The 18,927-nt window shown below is 45.0% G+C and overlaps 1 protein-coding gene across 6 annotated transcripts in view; it reads right to left on the bottom strand.

Moving 5' to 3' along the window:
• Positions 1–18,927, bottom strand: part of KIF6 (kinesin family member 6) — a 440,562-nt gene that overhangs the window by 266,509 nt on the left and 155,126 nt on the right. For 3 of the 6 annotated variants that reach the window (XM_070074112.2, XM_008262871.5, XM_089333256.1), the window contains 2 exons: positions 12,088–12,294; positions 1,039–1,182 (listed from right to left, as the gene is read on the bottom strand). In XM_070074112.2, the coding sequence (XP_069930213.2) occupies positions 1,039–1,182; positions 12,088–12,288 (345 nt within the window). In that variant the 5' untranslated portion in view covers positions 12,289–12,294. The remainder of the gene's footprint in view (positions 1–1,038; positions 1,183–12,087; positions 12,295–18,927) is intronic. The other 3 variants (XM_051854771.3, XM_070074109.2, XM_089333257.1) reach the window with 1 other exon arrangement.

The following is an 18,927-nucleotide window of genomic DNA, read 5'->3' as shown; positions in this document are numbered from 1 at the left end:
TTTAACAAAATGTCCAACTATTGATCTACTAAAGCGGAACCACATGTATGAATCATAATCATAGCAGATACCATACTCCACAAACATAAAAGACTACAAAGTAAGTATCTGCAACAGTCCAGAGAGGCTTTTCAAGGCACCTGACAGTCAAGTGCGTGGCCTTGTTTACAGAAGCTCCTGCCGCTTCCTGGTTTCCTCTTTGAGGGCTGTACGGATGGTACACATTACACAACAACATAGGAAACACCAGCTGTCTCTAAAGCCAGCCAGGGAAGGCCTGGCCAAAGCCTCCTGGGGGCTGCACTCCCACCACCTAGCTAGAAACATATTCTAGGGACACCTCTCAGGTTTCCAGATCTTTGTCATCAGGAGCAAAACAGAGCAGGAGAAACGGATGGATCACTTTTTTTTTTGACAGGCAGAGTGGACAGTGAGAGAGAGAGAGACAGAGAGAAAGGTCTTCCTTTGCTGTTGGTTCATCCCTCAATGGCTGCTGCAGCAGGCGTGCTGCGGCTGGCGCTGCACCGATCTGAAGCCAGGAACCAGGTGCTTCTCCTGGTCTCCCATGCGGGTGCAGGGCCCAGTCACTTGGGCCATCCTCCACTGCACTCCCGGGCCACAGCAGAGAGCTGGCCTGGAAGAGGGGCAACCGGGACAGAATCCGGCGCCCCGACTGGGACTAGAACCTGGTGTGCCGGCGCCGCAGGCGGAGGATTAGCCTATTGAGCCGCAGCGCCGGCCCTGGATCACTTCTTTCCTTTTTCTGGCTGAGAACAAAATCATCAGTAGGCCTTCCAAAACGTGTTTACGAGACCTTCAAACCATCCTGTGCCAGGTGATGTCAATTCTCGGGGTGGGTGGGTCATTACAATGCCGGCAGAGAACCCAAAGCTATGAACTCCTGCACAGGGTATTTGCCTCTGAGGGCAGAGCTCAACCCAGCTGCAAAGATGGAAACCCACCCAGGACCCGCAGCTTATCTCACAAACGAGCAGTGAAAACCCAGACTCAGATCCCCAGAGGGAAGGGCCAACATACGTCAATATTCCTTTTCTCTAGAGAGAGCGTGGCGATCATGGTCGTCATGCAGTTTCCCCCCAGGCTGTCTCTCAGGACACTGGTCATCATGGAGTTCCTATAGGGGATGTGGGAACGGTGTTTTTCCGAAAGGGCGATGATAACCTGAGGTAAAGCAGAAAATGCACACATGACAAACAACTTCAACAGCAGAAAAAACAGAAACTATAGCTAAATGGAGGGTAACACCCAAAACAAGGGCATAGAATAAGTATTTAACAATAATATTTGGTATGAATGTGGTCAAGATGGAATAAAGTAAATGTAGCATAAATATAGCACTGTGAACCCTGTAATTTTTGGACACATGAAATAATGTGTATAGAATTGGATGGACTATTATTCTGTTTTCAACTGTTGGAACATTTTTACAAAAACACAAGAGTTAATCATGCCTAATTAACTAAAAATTTTTAAAAATCAATTGTTTACTTGAAAGAATTACAGAGAAGGAGAAGCAGAGACAGATACAGACAAAGAGAGAGAGACAGAGACAGAGAGATCTTTCTTCTGCTGGTTCACTCCCCAAATGGCCGCATTGGCCAGGTCTGGGACAGGTCAAAGCCAGGAGCCAGGTGTTTCATCTCGTTCTCCCACATGGGTACAAGAGCCCAAATACTTGGGACATCTGCTGCTGCTTTGCCCAGGACATTAGCAGGGAGCTGGATAGGAAGTAGAACAGCTGGGATTTGAACTGACATCCACATGGGATGCCAGCATTGCGGGCGGCAGCTTTACCCACCGTACCACAACACCAGCCCTGCCTGAAATTACTTTAATTCCTCCAAACTGTGTTGTATGATCCATCTTCAAGGTAGAAGAGGCAGAACAATAAATAAGGAGTATGGGAAGTAGCAGAGGATGTGTCGCTCCCCCATTCACGGAGGAACGACACTAAACCCTGCGCTGTTCTTTTGTCTGCTCGGCTCTTCCCGGGTTAGCTGCTGGTCCTTCCCAGGTTGGCTGCTGTCCCTCCACCTCCGTGGAGTGGCGACTCCCCCTGCCACTTTCCCCACTTCCGCGGGGGAGCGGCACACCGCCGGCCGGCTCTCTCAGGGGCTGCTCAGGTGTTCCTTCAGATAGATGTTCCCGGTGCATGTTGTCTCTCTCCTCCTTTATAGTCCTCTTCCGCCAATCCCAACTCTGCTACCCACACGCCGAGTACGCTGCTCTCCTCCAATCAGGAGCAGCTCCTGCAGCTTGTCAAGTTGGTGAGAGGCAGCTGTGTAGAAGCTGTTTACTCCTCTCCCAGCGCCATATTGTGGGAGAGCAGATGCACAGAATAAGTCTTAATTCCAGTAACTTAGTCTAGTCCGAGTTGCTCCCCACAAGGATGGAGGTTGAAAGCCCAGATCCTGTACAAGATTGTCTAGGGGCAAGTTCTTGTCATACTAGGGCATGCCCCTCAGCATCTCTGCCTCAGGCTTTTCCTCTGTAAGACAGTGATGAAAGCAGCCTCCAACTATAGGTAGTTGGGATTGTTAAAAAAGCTAAAATGTGCCAGTTATTTTGAGTTATAACTATCCCATAATAAGTGCTTTATAGGTTTTTTTTAAGATTTATTTATTTATTTGAAAGGCAGAGTTACAGAGAGGCAGAGGCAGAGAGAGGGATCTTCCATCCACTGGTTTACTCCCCAAATGGCCATAACGGCCGGAGCTGCGCCAATCCGAAGCCAGGAGACAGGAGCTTCCTCCGGGTCTCCCATGTGGGTGCAGGGGCCCAAGGACTTGGGCCATCTTATACTGCCTTCCCAGGCCACAGCAGAGAGTGGGATTAGAAGTGGAGCAGCCAGGACTTGAACTGGTGCCCATATGGGATGCCGGCACTGCAGGCAGCAGCTCTTACCCACTACGGCACAGTGCCAGCCCCTCTACAGGTGTTTTCTATATGTGATGGCCTGGTTCAACTCAAGCTTGCTTATCTTACTCCCCCTGAGTTTCTTAGATATTTAACAGGAAGGTACTAGATGGATGATGTTGGCTAGAATGAAAGGCTGCTGGAGTTGTCTGTAAAGGGAAGACCAAGGCCTCAGAATTATCCTGGGAAGATTAATCCAGTGCTAGGATGTCCGGTGCAAAGTAGCAGGAATTGTCCACTCACAGAATGTGTCTTCAGGGACCCCAGAAGGTCCTGGCTTCTGAAAATGCCTCTGCCAACACCTACCATTGTTCTAGTCTTTTCTCCTCCCAGGTATGTTAGTCCCATCACCAGAACCTCTTATAAAACAAGATGGGAGCATTGTTTTTTGAAGGCTATTTGAACAAAAACATCCAACTCTCTTGCTAGTCTTGATTTAAATGCAGGACCACAGATGTCACTACAAACCAGCAATTCCGTGATCTCTATCAAAAATCACCTTTTTCTCCAAACCTCTATCCAGCCTCGTCTCTCCCCAGCTTCAGTTTGAGCCGATGACCACCTTCCCACTAGATGCACCAAGGCTACTCATGCTTCTAAATGCCCTGGGCGCACTGCCCCTCCTTCTGCTACTGTCCACCCTCTCCCACTTCTGCTCTCATCTACTTTGCTCCCACACTCACCGCCTCTCTCTACTGCACCAAATTCTCTCATCTGGATTGCTCCCATTCTGACAGTAAACTAAGAAGGCACCTACCAGGGTCACCAGCAACCTCTTTATACCAAGGACATAAACCATCGTCTGATTAGGCTTTTGAGTCCATCATTCCACACAGGTATTCAGCATGTTCTCTAGGAAACACCTTGCCCATTTGCCAATCACAGTGCCACACTCTCCAGGTTTTCCTCTTTCCGCAAAAACGAATCGATGAATGCTTGCTTTTCTTCTTCCTACATTATAAGACAAGGAGTGCTCCAGGGCACTGGATCCTCTTTTACTTTATTATCCAATTCTCTCCCTACGTAATCTCATCCTATCCCCTGGCTTTTAAAAAGTGCAGTGTGTGTTGACCACATGTCAATTTATAGTACCAGGAGGCTGGTGCTGTGGCGCAGAGGGTTAAAGCCCTGGCCTGAAGTGCTGGCATCCCATATGGGCACTGGTTTTAGTCCCGGCTGCTCTTCTTCCGATCCAGCTCTCTGCTATGCCCTGGGATAGCAGTAGAAGATGGCCTAAGTCCTTGGACCCCTGCGCCCACGTGGGAGACCTGGAAGAGGCTCCTGGCTCCTGGCTTTGGATCAGCCCAGCTCCAGCCATTGTGGCCATCTGGGGAGTGAACCAGCAGATGGAAGACCTCTCTCTCTCTGTCTCTACCTCTCTCTGTAACTTTTTCAAATAAATAAAATAAATCTTTAAAAAATTTATAGTACCAGTCTCAGCCTTTTCCCTGAGCAGCTGTCTTTGTGGAAACTGCCTCCACCTGGGTTTCTGTTCCTGACTTTCTCTTCCCCTCTCCCTCCAAGCCTGACTTCCTTGCAGGCCTTCCTCATCATTATTAACAGCACCACATCCACTTAGCTGCTGAGGCCAAAACCCCAGGCCTCGCCCTGAGCCATCCTCACCTCCAAGATCCAACCCACTGGCAATTTCTCTCAGGTTTTCCCATAGAACTTAACTGAAGATTGGGCCACTTCTTGTCGCCTCTCCCCACCTCTCTGGCGTGGCCTCTGTGGTCCCTTGCTTGGACAACTTCCCAAGGTTTTCAGTGAGTCTCTGACTGCTTTGTAGGATCTGTTCTCTTTATGCTGCCAGAGGGATCTTTATAAATCGTGAGCTTCATCTGGTCATTCCCCTGCTTACAACTTTCGAGCAGCTTCCCAGTACACTTGGTATCATAACCCAGCTTCAACAGAGCCTCACCTGCTGCATGACCCTCTTTCCTGCACTGGCCTTCCTGCTATCGGCCCAACGTGCCAAGCTTGGCCCCACATCACAGCCTTGGAACTTGCTATCCCTTTTACCCACAATGCTTCTGTCCCAGATTTTTGCACAGCTTCCTGCTTCGTGTCATTCCAGTCTTTGCTCAAATGTTGTCTCCTGGTCAGTGCTGTGGCTCAGCGGGTTAAAGCCCCGGCCTGCTGCGCCAGATCCCATAGGGGCGCCTGTTCAAGTCCCAGCTGCTCTGCTTCTGACCTCGCTCTCTGCTATGGCCTGGGAAAGCAGTAGAAGATGGCTCAAGTCCCTGTACCCCTGAACCCATGTGGGAGACCCAGAAGAAGCTCCTGGCTCCTGGCTTCAGATCAGCTCAGATCCGGCCATCGCGACCATCTGGGAAGTGAACCAGTGAATGGAAGACTCTTCTCACCCCCTGTCTCTACCTGTCTCTGTAACTCTGTCTTCCATATAAATAAAATAAATCTTTAGACAAAACAAAAAAAGTATTGTCTCCTAACAAGGGCTTTCCCTGAACACCGCATCAAATCTTACACCCTAGTCTCTAGGCCAGCACTCTCTTTTCTTCTAACACTTATACGCTATTTTAAATTATATTTATTTGCTTGCTGTCAACTGCTTCCGGATAGACTTTCTACTCTGCAAGGCCAGAGGTGTTGTCCCTCCTTCTCAGCTCTAGCCCCATGGCCTAGAACAGTGCCAACATGCGGCAGAAACTACATGGCTTCACTCAGCTCTTATGATCATCTCATTCTGGTCTGACTTCGGGCAAACTCCGTTTCCTACCCTCTCCTGCAACTCATGCAGTGGGGTTTTGGGGGTGAGCTATGAGAGGGAATGGCCATAAAGAGGATTTGGTCTGTGGGAGAACAAGGTAGCTGAGGTATCTGGTTCTTCTGAGGCAACTGTGGGGAAGTTTCTGGAATCCAGAACTTCAAGCCCCAGTTGGCAAGTCCTGAGTCCTATTTCACAGAGCGGGTCATTGGTGTTAGAAGTGCATTCCTGTTTGCTCTGCTCCCAGCTGGGTAGCATCCAAGCCCGGTCTGCTGACTTTTCTTTAGAGTCTTTATATTTAACAAACTCTATGCTGCTTAAAATAGCTACAGTGCACTAATAAATTTGGCTAATACAACATGTGCTCAATAAATTGTTTTAGATGAATGAATGAGTAGATGGATTAGTTTTACCTAGGGAGGCCCTTACTGTGGGATGAGATTTGGGAGAATTCAGTTTCCATGTAACTGGAAAGGAAGTGGGGAATATCACAGACCCAAGTCTGAGTGGAAAGGGATGATAGCGGAGCTCCAGGCCCTGAGGGCCAAAATGACAAATTAAATATCTGAAACAGGCAAAGCAGGCCCAAATACCAGATACCATCCCAAACAAGGGCTGGTCTAACTGATGTGTAGAGAGTGTGACATGATTATTTACTAACCATCAGCTGAGTGTCTAACAATTCTCTGAGTATTCCGAAATGCTTTTTAAAAACAATAGTTACTATTTTTCCCTTGCTCTAGGAAACAATATTGGTATCTTTTCTACTCACAAAGGTATTATGAGTTAGATGACAAAAAAGAGAATACCCTCTCTCTTCTATCTCTCCCTCTCTGTCTGTAATTCTACCTCTCAAATAAATAAATAAAATCTTAAAAAGGGGTGGGGTGGGGCTGGCACTGTGGTATAGTGGGCTAATCCTCTGCCTGCAGCGCTGGCATCCCATATGTGCTCCAGCTCAAGTCCTGACTGCTCCTCTTCTGATCCAGCTCTCTGCTGTGGCCTGGGAAAGCCGTGGAAGACGGCCCAAGTGCCTGGGCCCCTGCACCCATGTGGGAAACCCAGAAGAAATTCCTGGCTCCTGACTTTGGATCAGCTCAGCTCTGGCTATTGTGGCCATCTTGGGAGCAAACCAGCAGATGGAAGACCTGTCTGTCTCTCCCTCTCTATGTCTATAAGCCTACCTCCAAATAAATAAATAAATAAAATCTTTTAAAATAAAAGGAGAATCGCTCCCTAAACTTCCTCTTGATATTAAAGTAAATGATGTGTTGATGAATTTGCTTTTGGTTTCAATTAGCAGAAAATGTAACAAATTGGTTTCAATCATAAGGGAATTGTATTGGCTACTGTAATCAAACTATGAAGGGCTTTAGATTAGAAATGGCCCAAAAGTTGCATGCCACCACCAGTGACTTACTTTTTCCTCACATCTCTGCTCTATTATCATCCTTGTGGTGGAAGTCAGATTCTCCTCATCAGCACAGTATGGCTGCCAGATGCCCTGGTATCATATACTTCTTTATTCATAACCCAGATGAGAAAGCACTCTTCTTCTCTAATCATTCAGCAAAAGTCCTGAACTTCACTAGGGACTGACGTGGGATCTGGGCTCACCCTTGAATCAATCACTCTAGCCAAGAGAAAGATAGGCTCTAATGCACTTAGACCAGGCAGGGTCTGCTCACAGAGCTGAGACAGGCTCTTGGCTGCTACTCCCTGGGATAGATATTGCAGAGGTCACTCCAATGACCCCCCCCCCCAGAAAGGGTTCTATAGTTGTTAAGAAGAATTAAGACTCAAAATGGGATTATAAATTAGAAAATATGGTCTTAAAAAGTGAAGAATCTGAAGTCAGAGTCCAACTTCCCCACTTGCATGATCTTGGGCAAATCTCTTACATTTTTTTAGCCTCAGTTTCCTTATCTGTAAAAGTGAGATTAGAATGCTTGTCTGGGGGCTGGCGCTGTGGTGTAGAGGCTAAGCCTCTACCTGAAATGCCGGCATCCCGTATGGGTGCCAATTTGAGTCCTGGCTGCTCCTCTTTCAATACAGCTCTCTGCTGATGGTTTGGGAAAGCAGTAGAAGATGTCCCAAGTGCTTGGACTCCTGCACCCACATGGGAGACCCAGAAGAAACTCCTGACTTCGGAACAGCCCAGCTCTGATTTGAACCACTGGGTGGAAGACCTTTCTCTATCTCTCTTTCTGTTTGTAACTCTATCTCTCAAATAAATAAATAAATAAATAAAATCTTAAAAAAGAATGCTTGTCTTGCAGAACTATTTTAAAGATCCACATAGATAATTTCCAGTGTTGTGCAGGAGCCTTCTGGAAATGTCCTTTGTGATCCCTCTGGAGACTTACTTGCTTTAGCCATTCCGACCCAGTCCTGGGCCACTTCTCTGGAAGGGACCCTGAGCAGGTGTCTGGCCAGCTCTGAAGGAACCGTGGGAGCACCATAAGCCCAGCCCACCTGGAGCAGATAGAGACCTGCAGAATGACCCAGAAATGGCAGGTATTTGGGAAAGAGGCTGCTGTGGGCTCTCTGCTGGGCAGGAACCAAATGATCTCCTGAAGGGCACATGGAAGGTCTATTTGCATTTGTGATTTCACGTGTAAATACAATGACAAACGTTCTTAAGGGCTGTCTTTAAGCAACAAAGAGTGAAGCCCAACATTATCCTTGGGGATTTCTCCAAGTACTTGGAAACTGTGCCGGTTTAGGTTTACTACTTAATGAATTAGAGACTTTCGTATGATGAGCTTGAAGGGCCTGGAAGACTACCCTCTGAAAACTGAGACAGACTCGGAGTGCTTCCATGCGGTACTGGCCCATCGGTTTTTCTCCTGAACACACGATGCCTTCAGCGGCAGGCCAGCGGACACTGAGACCCTGAGTAGGCCACTACTGTTGGGTAACTGGCTGCAGGCAGCCCGGAGTTGGGTTCCTGTGCAGCGAGGGAGCAGACAGTGTGCATTCCTGGTGGTTTCCCACCTGACGTTCCACAGGGACTGTGGGTCACAGCGGGGGCACTATGGGAGGCTTGTGGTTAGGGCAGACATGTATGCTTCTGTCCTTTTCCCTCCGTGGACTTGACGTCTAGGGCCAAACTGCACCCTGCTACTGTGGCTGAAAATGTTTTTGAGGAAAACTTTTTGGAAAAAGTACTGCAAGCACAGAGGGCACCGCAAAAACCAAAACTACTTTGACAAACACGAGGTGATTTATTTATGCGCATGGTAAGGTGCATTCGACTCTGAGAGCCCTATGCTTCCAGCAGGTGTGGGGGTCTCGGCGCCAGTCAGGAGGGCAATTCCATGCACAGTTCCCAGTTTCCAAAACCAGTGTAGGCTCATTAGTGTGAGACAGGTCACCAAACCATTTCACATTCCAACTCTGTCTTACACACTGCAACTGAGAGAGGACCTAAGTGAACAACCAGGACTTCTACAGGGTTCTATTATAGCATGTATCTTGCTGTAGGAGAGGATTTGTGTGTGTGCTACGTTCATGTGCTGGATAACAGACGACAGATTCCTTTTCAGAAATACATTTATCCCACTGCCTGACATCTCACAGCACCCCGTGGAAACTCATTCATAATCTGTTGATGAATGAATAAATGAAATTAATTGAAGTACATCGTGTTAGAAGATACTCCTTCCAAGTATCGTTAGTCCCACAATAAAGTACAACATAATTTGATTATAAAGCTCTTGAATTTTGTTATTTCATTAAGTATCTTCTCATTATTAAAAACTGTTCTTGGGATCGGCATTATGGCACAATGCCACTTGCGACACTGGCATGCCCTATGAGTACAGGTTAGAGTCCCCACTGCTCTTATCCAGCTCCCTGCTAATGTACCTGGGAAAGCAGCAGAAGATGGTCCAAGTATTTGGGCCCATGCCACCTATACAGGAGACCCAGAAGAAGCTGCTGGCTCTTGGCTTCAGCCTGGCTCAGCCCCAGCCATTGTGGCCACTGTGGAGTGAACCAGTGGATGGAAGCTCTCTCCCTCTTTCTCTGTAACTCTGCCTTTCAAATAAATTAATCTTTTTAAAAAATTCTGATTTCTTTGTACTCCCTGGGTCCCTCTTATTTTTCTTTCTGAAATTCTAAAACTGCTCTTCTACCTGCCTATTTGCTCTGTGACAGCTACTCCTAGACTTACTCAAGCCCACATATCCATGTCCTTACAGTTCTCCTGTATTTGTGTTCTCCTATCTGCTCTTGCTAATCTCTCCTCTCTCTGTTGTCTTAGGCTGAGCCTCCTCCTTTCCTGTAGACACTCGGATATCAGTGTAAACAGTGAACAGCTGGAGCGGTGCAGTGGGTGAAAATGGAACAGATAAATTATATTCAGAGAGCCAAGGGTCAATGACATGTGAATGTCACTGAGCCCCTAAGTGAACCAGTCCCTCCCACCTCCCCACCCCCGGGAATGGAGCGAGGAGCTGATTGGCTGACACTTCCCAAGCCTGACCTGCTCTAACACCCACCCTTGTCTGGCTCACTCCCACTCATTCTTCAAGGCTCTGCTTAGTATCATGCCCCCAGAGAGCTGTCACTCTTACCTTATCTCACTCTCACCTCCTCAGTCTTACTCAGACTCTCATTAGGAGCTCTCCTCCCTGCTGTCCCTTTCTCTTCACGGCTCTCACCTGGATGATGGCCACATCCTCAATGACCGCTTATCTAATTCACATCTCTCTACACTGAACTGGATCTTTGGGGCAAGGACTGTTTCTATCTGTTCACCACTGCACGCCAGTGCCCAGCACAGTGGCTGGCACATTCTGGGTCCTTAGAAATATCTGTTAGGTGAATAAATTGGTAGTAGAAAATCAGATGCCATGTGGCCACCAAGACTGTGACCTGGGGCTGATGTGACAAGAATTTTGAAGAGATGAGAGTGAGGAGAGGAACAGCTTTTGTGACAAGTAGCAGCTTGCGAAGGGCTCGTAGAATGAAGGAAAAGAAGGACTGGGGGCAGAACCATTCTTGAGTGATTATGACTGATGGCAAGTTTGATCCAAATGATGAATCTACTTTTGTATGAACAGATGGACAGAATGGAAATTAAAACAGACAGTGCTATCATCTGAAGCAAGCAGATCCATGTCTTTGAAATAAAGCACTTTGAATGCAGGCCATTATGTTTTCCTGGCATTGTTCTGTAAGAGTCCTATTAAGTAAAAAGCTCTGTTAAATGTAAGTAGTGTGGAGTAGTGGAGCAAGGAAGAGCCCAGGAATGCTGACTCTTGGCAAAAACACTACAATGATCTGAGTGCCACGCAGACCCTCATCCCTGGGCTCTGCAGTACTGGAACCCATGTGGTCGGAGACTAACTGTGGGCTCCTTGTTCAGAGTCCCCTGGGCTTCTCTCAATCCACTTCTTCAACCAACGCATTTATCATCGGAACAACATTATCAGTCTCAAAAGAGTTCATTAGGCTATTTGAAAAAATTTTTTTCTCAAACATTTTAGCCACCAACATTCATTAACAAGTTCTTCTGCCTCACCAATATTCTCAGTGCTTCTCCATCCAATTTAAAAAAAAAAAAAAACCATGTTATTTCTCTCCTCTCCTTTTTTTTGTTTAGAATTTGGAAGTAGTTGACATCTTTAACATTCAACTCACAACATTTTTATTCAGAGCTGAAAGACACTTGAGAAATCATCTGATTTAATCCATTCATTTTAAAAAAATGAAGTTTTTTTTTTTTTGACTATTTATACAGCTAAATTCAGATGAGCTTTCTCTGCCCATAGAGTCAAATTCGGACAATTAAAACTGGGGTGGCTTGTAGTCAACTTGAGATGGAGGTACAGAGCAAAAGCAAAGGCTAAGAAAACGAGTGCAGGGCCAGAATTACTGACCAGATAAAGTCACTGGAAGCTGAGAATGTTGACCTTCTCTGAGCTATGTTCCCATAGTTCATCTTTTAACTTGGAAAAACAGGCAACCAGAGTTCATTTATAACCTACATTCAAACCCCCTAATACAATAAACACAACACTGCAGGAAGACAATAAATGAAAAAAGGCATCATAGGCTTTGGAGCCAAGCAAATCTAGGTTTAAATTCTCACCAGCTGATTAACACTGGGGAGACCTTGGGAAGACTTGCATTTTGAAATCCCTAGGATGAGGATAATAACGCTTACAATGTAGGGCGACTGTGATTTACAAAGGAAACGGTATGTACCAGATGCTAGTGGATACACCAATGTTTCTAGCTGCCATACTCCTAACAGTCAGTGGGTAGAAACCCCCAAGTATCCATCAGCATAGGAATAGATAAACAAAGTATATCACCGAAGTTGTGTATATTTCACCACAGTATATGGAAACATAACAAAGCAAAATGAAACGCTAGGGGAATGCCTGAGACACAGCATCCACCCATTTCACCTGTTCTAAGTAATGAAGTGACAGGTTGATGTACTTGGCCTCGGTTAGAAGCTGCCCCCCGACGCCAGTCTTTGCCACTCGCTCTGAACCAGCCAGGTCCACCAAGTGGAGTTTGGCATGTCGGACGGTTGCAGATCCTGGTTCCTTGCTTGACAAGTGAACAGTGAAAATGCAGTGGGAACGGGTTGAAGCTTGATTCATAGGAGTCTATAAAAAAAAAGTTGAAGAAAAACACATCAAGAAATTAAAATAATAAAAGAAAACCAAAAGATTTAAATTTGCATTTCTAGTGATAAGACATTTCTCAGGAAGCCAACACTCAGGTAGAGAAAAAATACTCATGGCTGCAACTCTTAAAGTCAGTTCTTCTTAATATATGACCTCCTGGGTGACCAATAGCAAATGTGGTGGAGTTGAATCAGAAAGTAAGAGTTCTGATGAGGTAGAGACTGAGTCCTCTTACCAATACGATACGTTCTGTATGCTAACCTTAGCTAGCCATGTTGAAAATGCTTAATGCCAGTTCAACAGAAAAAGAAGTGAGAACATGGGCAACAAGAGCATTCATTATCTCAAGTGTAAACACAGTCCCCAGTGCGCACCATCACTGCCGCTACTCAACACTGAACTGGGGGTCCTGGCCAATAAACAAATAAGACACGAGACTGGAGGTCCCAGCCAATAAACAAACAAGACATGAGAGTGGAGGTCCCGGCCAATATAATAAACAAACAAAAATGAAGCAAAAGAGATAATATGATAGGAAAAGAAGAGATCAAAATGCCATTATGTTAAGAAACTGCGATAAGGGCCAGTGCTGTGGCACATCCCATGTCCGAGTGCCAGTTCAAGTCCTGACTGCTCTGCTTCCAGTCCAGCTCCCTGCTAATGTGTCTGGGAAAGCAGTGGAATGTGGTCCAAATGCTTGGGTCCCTGACACCCACATGGGAAACCTGGATGGAGTTCTGACTCCTGGCTTCAGGTTGGCCCAGTCCCGACAATCATGGCATTTTGGAGAGTGAATCAGCACCTAAAAATCTATCTCTTTCTCTCCCTCAATCTTTCTCTGTCACTCTGTCTTTCAAATAAATAAAGTAAATCTTAAACAACAAAAAAAGAAACTACATTAATCTACCTAGGAACTTCAAGATAATCTACAAATAAACTGTTAGGAACTAAGAAGTTTGTCAAGCTTGCTGGATTCTAGATCAATATATGAAATCAATGAAGTTCTAATAACCTAGCAACAATGAGTCAGGAAGTATGTAATCTATCAGGAAATTATAAAATATTAAATGACATGAAGAGTAAATTGGAATAAATGACACAATAGATATAAACATATCATTTCATAAATGAAAAACTTAAAACACTAATTTATCAATGAATATTTATATATTTACCTATATATTCAATGTAATTGATACAAAAATGTTGTAGCTTTTGCTTATTTAGTAAGAGAGGTTCTAAAAATAATATAGAAGAGAAAATCTTCAAATAAAATAAAAAGTAATTCTGTGAAAGAAGGAGGGATGGGGACTTGTCCTGACATAAATCAAGATCTACCATAGAGCATGGTTATTAAAGCCCCGTGGCATTGGTGTAGGAGCAGACAAGCAGCTCAGTGGAGCACGCTGTGCTCATTCAGGAACTCTGTGTAGGAGAGTACAGAGACGATGGACATTCTGATACATGGTGCTGGAGTAACTGACTACTTACCTTGAGCAAAAGTAATCACTTAATTTTCTTTTAAAGTCTTATTTATTTGTTTATTTGAAAGGCAGAGAGAGAGAGAAAGAGAGAGAGAGAGAGAGAGAGAGAGATCCTCCATCTGCTAACTCACTCCCCAAATGCCTGCAAAAGCTGGGGCTGGGCCAGGCCAAAACTACAAGCCAAACACTCACGTCTTGGGTCTCCCATGCAGGTGGCAGGAACTCAAGTACCTGTGACAGCATCTGCTGCTAGGATGTGGGTATTCTAAGCAGAATCTTAAGCTGCTGTGCCATAACATGTGCCCCTAAAAGGAGAAATTTAGGTATTCTCTTGTGCTATATACAAATCAATTCTTGAATGGATTGAAGCCAAGTGTGTAAAATAGCACAATGTTAACACTCATACAAGAAAATATGGAAGCATATTGTAATCTACCCAAGGTAGTGATGAATACCTTAAGATAGGACAGAAAATTTAAAAAAATAGTTGATTTCAGCTATCTGACCAAATAACTCAAAAATTTAAAACTTCTATGTGATAAAAATCTACCATAATGTTAAAAATATCCTGGAGAAAATATCTGTAATGCATATGGCTGAAAAAAATTAATATTTGAATTAAAGAGCTCCCACACATCAATAAGACAAGGAGCTCAGAAAAACAATGAGCGAAAGGTATTAAGTAACCCATCAAGAGGCAGTCCGGCTTCTGCCCATGGGTGCTGCGGGGGAAGCAGTGTCAGAGCCGGCATGGCCACGCCAGGGTCTCTGCAGGAGCCTCACAGCCGGGGAAGTTCTGCCCAGGAGCAATGGAGAACGTTCATGGACAGTGTGGTGATGAGAATGCCAACACCAACCGCTCCCAGGGGCTGTGGGCTGGTCGCCCACGCCACCACAGATGGGACAGAGGCAGCCACGAATGCAAGGCCACATAAGGTGGATGCAAGAATGGTAGGACCACAGAGGACCATCTCAAGAGAAGATTCTCAAAGCCCAGGGGCCCTCCTCACTGCGACAAAGTTCTTTGCTGGTATCGAAGAAGACACTTGAAAGGCACTGGAGATGGTATTGGACAGTGTGGGAAAATTGAAGGGATTCAGATCACAACTGACTGACGGCAAAGGCAAGGAGAGAGGCTTTGCTTTTGTGACCTTGGGTGAGACTGTCATTCAGAAATACCATCCTGGGACAGGTCACAACAGTGAAGACTGGGGGAAGCAGGAGATGGCCGGCGCTTCTGCCAGCCCAAAGGGTCAGAGCAGTCCTGGGAGCTCTGCTGTGGTGTGGAGGTGATTTTAGTGGCAATGACAGCTTTGGTTGTGGAAGACATGTCAGGGGTTGCGGTGGCTCTGGTGGCAGTGGGGATGGCTACAATGGATTTGGTAATTGTGAGAGCCATTTTGGAGGTGGCGGAAGTTAATGATTTTGGCAGTTACCACAATCAGTCCTCAGATTTTTTACCCGTGGAGGGAGGAGACTGGAAGCAGAAGCTGTGGCCCCTGTGCTGGGTGCCAGACCACAAAATCACAGTGGCTCTGGGGCTTCTAGGTGTAGCAGCAGCCGTGGTAGGGGCAGAAGGCTTGAATAACTGCCAGGAAACAGAGCTTTGAAGGAAGGGGAGAGCCAGAGAAGTGACAAGGAAGCTACAGCTTGCAACAGGCGCGGCAGGGCCCAGCGACTGTAAAGAAAACCTGCTTTAGCCAATACTCATGTGAACGGGCAAAAAATTGTGAGGATTGCATTGGACTAATTCTGTTAACAGGTTCATTTAGTTTCTATGGAACGTGTAAAACATTCCAACAAAGGGTTTTTGTGTAGTGTTTTGCTTTTTTCCCAACCATGCTGTTGACTGCTAAATATAACAGTCCGATTATGATACTGAATAAATGTGTCCTTTTAAAAAAAAGGAAGAAGTCTAAAAATGGTTAAATATGTATTTGAAAAAGAGCTTAAATTCGTCAGTAGTCAGGACTATAGAATTTCGAACCCTAATGATAAACCATTTCACATCCAAAGGACTGGTGACATTAAAAAAAATCATAAAGTCTAACACAACAAATGTCAGCGAGGGCCTAACGGCATGGAAACTTCTATATACTCCTGGAGACTATATAAGCTTAGGACATGTTTTACAGAAATGTAACAGTCTGTGGCAAAGTTGCAAACCCCAATCTAGCAATAGACTAGCAGGCATAATCTCTAGAGAGAACTCCTAAGCAAGTACACCATCACAAGTCATATGCCCAAGGAAATTCACTGCAATGTTATCTGGAATAGCAAGAAACTGGTATAGGCTATACAACCCAAAGGGGCTTTTTCATTCAGCAAAGATGAATAAACTGGGATAATCCAAACTACGGGGAAGTTGAAGTGGATCAACTTTTGTATAGATCGACACGGATAGATTTCTAAAATAGAATGCTAAGGAAAAATAGCACATTAAGAAATGATATGACCATTATGACAGAATTTACATAATTGTTTTAAAAAGCAGTATCATCAGTTGTCCATGGAGCTATGACTTAAGTCATTAAAAGTGTTTTAAAAAAAGAACAAGAAGGACCTGCAAATTAATGACAGTGGTTGCCTTTGTGAGGGACAGGAGTGAACGGCCGCCCCTCGGCACTTCTACTTTATCTGCAACCCTCTGTTTTATTTAATAATCACCAGAAGCAGATTCTGGGGTTGTAAAATCATGAGTGTTGGTCACAGTATGCTCTGTCCTCTTTTTTGTATTTTAAATGTTTTACAAGAAAGAAACGAACCTGAGCCAAGATGCAAGTGATGAGCTAGCAGTATCAGCTTGTCAAACAACAAAAATCTAAAAATATCCCAAATGAATATTTATATGAATAAATACATTCAGATCTCCACCTGTGAAAAATGGGGCTTAACCAAAGAATTTCAATATGGATGCACATGCATTCAGACAAGGATAACGTATCTGGTTGCTATTTCAACCAGAAATTCTTTCTGTAAATATAAATTCTTGATACACACCATAGTTGATTTACACCAAATTGCAAACACACAGATGTCGAAATGCTGGCATGGTTTTGGTGATGACGATGTAGCTAGCGAGTTAAATAGGCTGAAAATTTGACCCATTACTTTCTGCCACAGTAACTATAACCAAAGCTAGCCAGTGTGTGATTTTGCATGCTAAAGTGGATCAGCAAATAACTGTGCATGTAAAACCGCAAACTCAAATTTAGAATCTAAGTTGAGGTGTTTTGGAAGTGACTGTAAGTTATTTGCAGAACTTAAACATGGGTTTCATTTCGCTGTTATAGTCGCACGACAATAAATCCCAAAGTACTGCAATGACAGTCAAATTAACAATCGATATAAACCAATAGCATTGTGACTACTCTCAACCGCTGTCTTCGGCTTCACAACCGATACACAGAAACCACAATGTGGACCATTAATGGATACTGGAGGAGTGTACCCATTTCAAAGGAATAGGAGATTTACAAAAACTAAACTTCTATTTCTGGAGTCTGTAATTAAAGTGCTGTAGGAGTCCATGCCTAGTTCTGTGACGTCTCATAAATATTTTCGGCATGAAGTCGTCGTCAGTGTCTTCCTAGATAAAATTCTCTTAAACCTCAAAGACATTCTTAATGTGGAGCTGCTTAAGTGTGGCTGGATGTACTGCTGTCTGTTCTCTGTTTATTTAAGGATCTCTTTTTTGTCTCATGGGTATGCCCCCATGCTTGTCCTTTTAAAGGTGGAAGTGTGTTAAAACGTTTCTGAAACTGCCTAAGAACAGATGGCACCATTTAGTCAGATCCATTCAAATTGAAGCACACATTTGAAGTCAATGTATTTCTGGCACTAGAGACGCTGCCTTTGGAAACAGCCTAGGGGTGATTCATCCCGTGTGCCGAGAGCGTTCACGTTTCTTGTCAGTCTACTAGGGGCAGAGCTGCGCGAGGCAGTACAGAGACGAGGAGGAAAGTCAGACACGGGCTTGCTCGCAAGGAACTTATGATCTAATCAGGAGCTAGAGCCAAAACGTGGGAAGTGGTGGTGAACATGAAAGGAGGACGAGGCACAGTGTTCCAGCACTGAGCATCCTGACCCTTTGGGTAAAACCTGCGAACGCAAGCCACTGCCTCATCCTGGAAGCTCTCCACCCTCTGACTGCCGTCTGGTTTCTACACTCAGATCCTCTCCAGGGACTGGCTCTCTCTCCAACAGTGCTAGCTTCCTTTCCTTTAAGGTACCCTCTTCCTCTGCAGTCCCTGAAATAGGTGTGTCCTGAGCTGTGCTCACCATATTTCTTCCCCTTGGACGCTTACCTTCTACAGCTCCAGTCCTCGCTGGACAGGCTTCTAGTGTCATAGGAAACTCGCTAAAAGTCAGAATTTGGCACCGGATGGTCAGTTTTCAAGTCCGCTTCTGTCATCTGCTAGTGTCAAAAGCTTAAGTAAATTCTGACATTCTGTGTAAGACTGGCTTTGCTGCAGTTATTTTAGATACCAACTGCGTGGTCTGTGAACTGTGAGAGGTCATATTCCTGTTGGTCACTGTTGACATTCATTCTGCTCAGGGGCCTCTCGTATCCTTATATCTTGTTCAGTGTCTCTGCACACCAGATTAGAAAGTCCAGCAATACCTTGTCAGCATCTTGAATGTGACGTTTCCCAAAGCAGCCACATCACTTTCCCCCTGTGTCCCATGTGTGGGGATGCAGTCCATCCTGCTCATGTGGGATTTATCTCTCTTTTCCATCTCTGCCGTTAACCAAATATTCTTCACCTCCCGCCTGGGCTACTGACTTGGTCTTTACCTCAGCATCACAATCTTTTGGACCTTCATTTTGTTTTTGAACTCTGTGCTGTTCGTAAATGAAAGGGTCTTGTGGAGGTAGGCAGAACAATAACACTCTGTGAAGACCACATCTGCTCTTGGCCCCACTGGGGAACGCTTGTGGATAGTTTCCAGCTAGCTTCAATCCAAGTCTATTCATATTTCTCCAATTTCTCTTTTTATCCCCAAGGATATTTTGAGAGACTTTATTATCTAAATTAAATTCATTTGATCTATCAATTTGTGTAACACTTTCAGAAAAGTGAGTGAAATTAATTTAAGGTGAATCAATGTTGACTCTTTCCTAATG

The sequence above is a fragment of the Oryctolagus cuniculus genome, chromosome 5 (assembly GCF_051225735.1).
Source record: "Oryctolagus cuniculus isolate XC-2025 breed Fujian yellow rabbit chromosome 5, ASM5122573v1, whole genome shotgun sequence".
Lineage (NCBI taxonomy): Eukaryota > Metazoa > Chordata > Mammalia > Lagomorpha > Leporidae > Oryctolagus > Oryctolagus cuniculus.
Note: the sequence above shows the minus strand (reverse complement) of the source record. Positions and strands in the feature narration are given on the sequence as shown.